General features: G+C 35.2%; 1 protein-coding gene across 1 annotated transcript; it reads left to right on the top strand.

The window, feature by feature from the left end:
• Window positions 1-4,416: 4,416 nt before the first annotated feature.
• Window positions 4,417-7,403, top strand: LOC123845488 (hyaluronan mediated motility receptor-like). Its single transcript, XM_045876235.3, is given in 2 exon segments — window positions 4,417-4,830; window positions 4,833-7,403. Coding segments are annotated over 2 exon segments (2,142 nt in total). The 5' UTR covers window positions 4,417-4,454; the 3' UTR covers window positions 6,599-7,403.
• Window positions 7,404-7,830: the final 427 nt, after the last annotated feature.

Here is a 7,830-nt window from a genome sequence, read left to right on the forward strand (position 1 = left end):
CAAAAATAGATGTGGAATGTGAAAAAAAAATTTGCAAACCATATATCTGGTAAAGTACTGCTATCTGGAATATGTTTTAAAAATTCTCAAAACTCAGCCATAATCAAACAAGAATTCTACTCAAAAATTGGTGAAAAGACATCAATAGACACTGCACCAAAGAAGATACTTAAATGGCAAATAAGCAAAAAAGATGTCTAACATTGTAAATGATCAGGAAAGGCAAATCAACATAAATTATTTAAAATTAATTTTATGCATTTGTAGTGATTTCTACCAGTCTTTATATCTGCCAATCTTTCTCTTTCAAGGTTTTCATTAATTTGTTATTGGAAATCTTTGGAATATAGTTTTTAGTGAGAATAGCCTAAGTACACTCAGTAAAACTATGGAGTGCAGTCTTTTCTTCTCTAAATTGAGATGGTCTTGTTCTTTGAAGGTATACTTCAGGATGAAGAACTAAGGGGCACAATATGGTTCAGGGAAAGTAAAGCATGGACAACTCCTTGGGTAATGGCTTTTAGTTGAGACTTCGGGCCCAAGAGATGAAAGTGTCCAAGATGATTATATTTGGTCCACCTCAACACAACAGAAAGAGCAAAACAGGTTTGAGGTGTAAGTCTAGCTATGAATAAAGTTTGTACCTCCAGCTGGCCTTTATTATGTCTCATATTCATCATGGACATTTCCACCTCTTGGGCTTGAAGTTTCAATTCAAAGCCATTATTCAAAGAGTTTTCCATGCTTCACTTTCCCTGAATCCAGTCAATATTAAGAAACTCATAGTCTGGAAGTGGCCAATGACATCACTTTTTAGAAGTCACTGCTTCCATATTTCTTCTTCCTTTCTACCATTCACAATTGCTATGTGCTTTCCCCCTCAAACCTAATAGCCAGGCCATTTATACCATCTCTTCTGATCCTTCCCATAAAAGCCTCCATCACAGTGTGAAAAGAAAATATTATAGAGGCATAAAGCATAAGAAAAAGCATAAATACGGTATTTTTGTATCTTGGATGCAAGGATGACACTAGAAGTGAAATGTCTAAGATATCAGGGTGTGTGTGGGAGGGTGCTTTTTCTTATAGAGGCTTTTATCATTCTTTGAACCACACCAAGGGGGACCTTCAACTGTGCATCTTCATCAAATCTTTATTTATTTCATTCAATGTATGCTTATTGAGCATATACCTCACACCAAACATGGGAATCCAACCTTAAACAAGACAAACAAAGACATCAACTTCATGAAACATATACTCTAGTAGAAGAGACAAATAAATGGAGACAGAAAAAATTAACAAACAAAAAATGAAGTAGATATAGATACAGTGACAATTGTTACCAAAAAAATAAAGCACAGTAGGTTAGTGTGCTGTTTTGGATGGTTTGGCCAGAGAAAGTCTCTCTGAAGAAATGACTTTTGATCAGGGATGTAACTGAATTGAATGGCCATTGCAAATATCTGAGAGAAGGGTACATCAAGCAGAAGGAGTAGCAACCTTGAGCATTCTAAGGAACATGACTAGTATTCTTCAAGAACAGCAAGAAGATGCCCAAACTGATTGAATTTTGTTGGGGGTGTGTGTTGCGGGGGAAGGATAAGGAAGGGATAATATTAGATGATACTGGAAAGGTAGATTGAAATAAGTCATAATTGGGAGTTAAAATTTTATTTAGAGGAATTTTCATAAGGTTTTGAACAGAAGACTTTTTAAAAAAAAATAAAACAATTTACATGGCTGCTGTGAAGACGGAGTATGTTCTTACTTATAAAGCCAGAACATCCTAGAAGCATCTCCATGACATGGGAGGGCACTATCAATTGATAAATGGAAGTTGTATACAGTACCAGAGAAAGAGGACTGAAACAGGAGTAAGAGGACCTAATTAGTGGGACAGGACAATTGATCTCTTAGAAATGTAACTCATAAATTCTAGTCACTGTATGGTGATCAATATTTTTTTTGCCACTTTAATATGTCAGTTTATTTTAAAATCTTTATTCTAGTAATGTGAATAGAAATAATTTGCAGAATAGCCTAATATATTTGATGAAAGAACTAAACTGCCTGTACTTTTCCTAATTGCATTCCTTGTTCTACCTTATTTTGCCATTTCAAAATAAATTCTTTTTGTCAAATTAGATAATTTCCTCATCATATTAGAATAACTTTATCTAAACCTAATGGTTTTTAATGCTCATTTAAAAAAACATTCACTTTGCTACATTTTATTAGTAGATATTTTATAAATTCTCCATTACTATCTAATTGTGCAAAATGCTCTTGCCTATTTTTCTTATTAAAGCCAGGTTTTAAAATGAATTCAATATGTTAGCATTTAAAAATAATTATTAATTTCATGCCTACTTGCCTTGTACGTGTTTTACTCCTGAGATATTTGTATAGCTCCTTTCTGTTCTCTTAATACTTTGGATAGCATTAAATTCTTTTTCACTGGTCTCATATTTATTTGCATATCTCGAGGATTGTCTTGCAGCCCAGCTCTTAAACCCTGATCCATAGTAATCCCCATTTTTACCATTAAGTTTTCAGAAGATTATTGTTTTGGAATACCAAAAAAGATACCTTCCTTTTCTAAATCTTATATTTGAGGAATGTGCATGTTATGCCATAATTATTTGAACATGATATTTTCTCCGTCTTTATCCACAGAAATGTTGGCTAGTGTTTCTAGCAAGAACCTAATTGTCTCTTGGTTTTCTAATTTCTTTAGAAGGTTTCCTGATATTTCAAACTACTTAATAACAGGAAGTAATTTGAAAATTACTGATTAACATAAAATCATTTATTCCATCAACTGTGCATATTCATCAATTCTTTATTTCATTGATTATATGCTTATTGAGCACATAACTCACACCTAACATGGGAATCCAACCTTCAATAAGACAAACAAAGGCATCAAATTCATGAAACATATACTCTAGTAGAGGAGACAGATAACAAATGGAGACAGAAAAATTAACAAATAAGCAAATACATGAAATAGATACAGACATAGATATAGATAGATATATATAAATAAGTGACAACTGTTACATGTACCTATTTCTGATTCATCTTTTTTTTTAAAGATTTATTTATTTATTTGAGAGAGCGAGAATGAGAGAGAGTATATGAGAGGGGGGAGGGTAAGAGGGAGAAGCAGGCTCCTCGCTGAGCAGGGAGCCCGATGCGGGACTCGATCCCAGGACTCCGGGATCATGACCTGAGCTGAAGGCAGTTGCTTAATCAACTGAGCCACCCAGGCACCCCTCTGATTCATCTTTCAATAATGCTCTAACCATCCTTTTTCTGCCCCACTATCGGACAATGTAATATACTTTAAATTATATAAATACACTGATATCAATCAAATAATTAATGTAGTTATATGTAATATAAATATATAATATTATAATACTTATATAGGATTAGAAAAGACTTTAAAGTCTCCATACAATAGAGATCCCCTTCCTAAATCCCTCTAGCCTCATCTCTCATTGTGATACCCTTTTAATTTTTCTCCGTTTTTCCATATTACTGCCAGTAAATCTCTCAAATGCAAACACCACTGAATAGCATTCTTTGCACTTTGCAGATCTTGGTTCCTCCTGCCTCATATGTTTCTACATTTTTCAGGCCTAAGTTTTGTAATTTTAGCCTTGTATATTTACATTCTTTTCTATGTTCCATACCCCAAAAGATAGAATATTTTCCTGAAAGAACCATTTGATATGATTATTGTCAGAGACAAACTCTGACCTGTTTAAATCAGTGGTGAAACTCAGGTAGACATTTCCAGTAGTTGAATGTTGAATAATGTGTTTCTGTCATTCTATATCCAAGCCAGGCATTTGAAAGGAAGGGAGAAAACTGTGGCAGAGATCACTAAAATAGATACGCCTTTGACAGAGCACTCCAACCTATGGATGGCAGGGGAGAGATGCCATGAAGCAGGATGGAATAAAGGAAAAAGTATGTATAGTTGTCCCATTTTCAAATATGTTTTTCAATTGAACTATTTAGTTTGAGTCTTCCGAATGCTACTCTTTTTTTTTAATTATTATTATGGTAAAATACACATTACACAAAAAACACCATTTTAAGATTTCATCTGTTTTCTTCTAATGGTTTTATAGTTTTACCTCTCATTTGTATGTATTTGATCCATTTGAGATAATTATTTTATGTGGTATGAGGTAGGGAGGTAGGGAACTGTATTAGTCAGTGTTCTCCAGAGAGAGAAAGAGAGAGAGAGAGAGAAATTTATTCTAAGTAATTGGCTCATGAGATTGTGGGGCACTGGTAAGTTCAAGATCTTCAGGGCAGGCCAGCAAACAGAGAAGTTAAAATGTTGAGGCTTGAAGAGTGAGTAGGCTGTAATAAGCTGCAGGAAGTTGCGGAGGAGAGATAGTGACCTTCAGTTTGTGGAGCTGGTCGTCAACATGTCTTTTCCTAAGGCGCCCCTGAAACAATTCAATGACCCTTCCGGTTGTGCACCGTCTCCAGGTGCTTATGATGTTAAAACGCCAGAAGTATTGAAAGGACCAGTATCCTTTCAGAAATCACAAAGATATAAAAAACAAAAAGAATCTCAACAAAATCTTAATGTTGACAAAGATACTACCCTGCCTGCTTCAGCAAGAAAAGTTAAGACTTTGGGATTAAAGAAGGAATCTCAAAAGAATGATAAAGATTTGAAGATATTAGAAAAAGAGATTCGTGTTCTTCTGCAGGAACGTGGTGCTCAGGACAAGCAGATCCAGGATCTGGAAGCTGAGTTGGAGAAAATGGAGGCCAAGCTAAATGCCACAGTCAGGGAGAAACATCTCTCTCTGCAAGTAATGCTTCACTAGAAAAACAGCTTATTGAGTTAACCAGGACTAATGAGCTACTAAAATCAAAGTTTTCTGAAGATAGTAACCAGAAGACTATGAGAATTCTAAGCCTTGAGTTAATGAAACTTAGAAACAAAAGAGAAACAAGGATGAGGAGTATGATGGCTAAACAGGAAGGCATGGAGGTGAAGCTGCAGGTCACTCAGAAGAATCTTGAGGAGTCTCAGGGGAAAATAGCACAACTTGAGGGGAAACTTGTTTCGATAGAGAAGGAAAAGATTGATGAAAAATCCGAAACAGAAAAACTCTTAGAATACATCGAAGAAATTAGTTGTGCATCAGATCAAGTGGAAAAATACAAGCTAGATATTGCCCAGTTAGAAGAAAATTTGAAAGAAAAGAATCATGAAGTTGTAAGCCTTAAGCAGTCTCTTGAGGAAAATGTTGTTTTACTTTCTAAACAAGTAGAAGACCTGAATGCTAAGTGTCAGCTGCTCGAAAAAGAAAAAGAAGACCTTGTCAACAGGGATAGAGTACTGGATGAAACTCTAAATTCTGAAATGCAAAACTTAAAGGAGAAACTTACTCTTGAAAAACAGGAACGTGAAAAACTACAACAAAAAGAATTACAGACTGATTGACTTCTGCAACAAGAGAAGGAATTGTCCTCCAGTCTTCAACAGAAGCTATGTTCTTTTCAAGAGGAAATGATGAAAGAGAGAAATCTCTTTGAGGAAGAATTAAAGCAAGTACTGGATGAGCTAGATAAATTACAGCAAAAGGAGGAACAAGCTGAAAGGCTAGTTAGGCAGTTGGAAGAGGAAACAAAATCTTGAGCTGAAGAACTAAAACTCCTAGAAGAGAAGCTGAGAGGGAAAGAAGCTGAACTGGAAAAAACTAATGCTGCTCACAGTCAGGCCACCCTGCTTTTACAGGAGAAGTATGATAGTATAGTGCAAAACCTTGGAGATGTTACTGCTCAATTTGAAAGTTATAAAGCATTAACAGCTAGTGAGATAGAAGATCTTAAGCTGGAGAACTCATCACTTCAGGAAAAAGTGGCCGAGGGCGAGAAAAGTGCAGAGGACATTCATTATCAGATATTGGCAACTGAGACCTCAAATCAAGAATACGTAAGGATGCTTCTAGATCTGCAGACCAAGTCAGCACTTAAAGAAGCAGAAATTAAAGAAATCACAGTCTCTTCTCTTAAAACAATAACTGATTTGCAGAACCAACTCAAGCAACAAGGTGAAGAGTTCAAGAAACAACTGGAAGAGGAAGAAGCAAGAAAAGCTGGAAAAGAAAACACAGTGGCAGAGTTAACTGAGGAAATGAATAAGTGGCGTCTCCTTTATGAAGAACTATATAATAAAACGAAACCTTTTCAGCTACAACTGGATGCATTTGAAGCAGAGAAACAGGCTTTGTTGAATGAACATGGTGCAGCTCAGGAACAACTAAATAAACTAAGAGATTCGTATGCTAAATTAGTGGGTCATCAAAATCTAAAGCAAAAAATCAAGTATGTTGTGAAACTGAAAGATGAAAATAGCCAACTCAAGTCGGAGGTGTCAAAACTCCGCTCTCAGCTTGCTAAAAGAAAACAAAGTGAGACAAAACTACAGGAGGAATTGAATAAAGTTCTTGGTATCAAACACTTTGATCCTTCAAAGGCTTTTCTTCATGAAAGCAAAGAAAATTTTGCTCTCAAAACGCCGTTGAAAGAAGGCAATGCAAACTGCTGTTGAGCTCCTATGGAGTTTCAAGAATGATGCAAGTAAACATCTGAAAGACCTGTTAAAGATTATTTCATTCTTACTATTTTTATTATTATTATTGCTATTGTTGCTGTTATTATTATGTTTGTAATGAATATTTTTAATGTATTTAATATTAACTTCCTATTCTTAGGTATGTGAAGGGAAGTTCAATATTTTTTACCAGTATGACTTCTGACATTTTATTTTCTGTTATCTGTACCTCCTCCTTGATGCTTACCTTTATCAACTCATTGTATACCTTCTCACTGGCTTTCCAACTTACAACTCATCCCATCCAATCAACATTCCTTTAAAATTTTTTCAGATTATTATTCCCCTACTCTGAAACCTTAGACAGTTTTAAGATTCTAATCTATAGGTTTTTTAGTTTGATACCAGAGGCCTTTTCTAATCTGAACCTCTTAAGCTAGGCTAAAACACCTTGGCTTGTTCTTGCCTCTACCTGGATTGTCTAATAATGTTCATTCTGTTGTACCCATCATCCATTTATCCAGTTCAAATAAGAAATAAGGGTATGCCTAACTCCATAGGGATCTCTTTGTCTCCTGTCAGGGTCACTGAGTTGGTCAGTAATTTGCAGATTCCTAGACTCCATCTCAATCCTACTAAATTAAAATCTGGAGGTTAGCCTGAAAATCTGCATTTTTTTACAAACTGTGCAGTCAAGTCTTAGATACACTAAAAATCTGAGAAACTATCTCCAAGAGAATTTGTCTTAGAGTGCTTGGCATCTGACTACTGGCTGCTTGATGAATATTTGTGTAATATGAAATAAAACCACACATTAAATCATTAAAAAAAATGTTGAGGCTTGAATATAGACTGAAGCATAATTCCTTCTTACTTGAGGGACCACCAATCTTTTCTCTTAAGGCCTTCAACTGATGAATGAGACTGATTCACATTATGGGGGATAATCTTCTTTACTCAAAGTTTACTGGTTCAAATATTAATCATGTCTAAGAATACTTTCACAGCAATATCTAGACATCTTTGACCAAAAACTGGGTACCACGACCTAACCAAGCGACCCATAAAATTAATCATCATGGGGTCAAACCTCTTTCTTTCTCATGGAGATATCCAATTGTCCTAGAAATATTTATTGAAAAGGCCATGTTTTACCGATTGAATGATCTTGACATTTTTGTCAGAAATCAATTAACCATATGATGTGGAGCATCTTTACATATGCTTCT

This window comes from Mirounga angustirostris, unplaced genomic scaffold (assembly GCF_029215605.1).
Source record: "Mirounga angustirostris isolate CCGP_5_RB_7025 unplaced genomic scaffold, mMirAng1.0.hap1 SCAF_6, whole genome shotgun sequence".
Lineage (NCBI taxonomy): Eukaryota > Metazoa > Chordata > Mammalia > Carnivora > Phocidae > Mirounga > Mirounga angustirostris.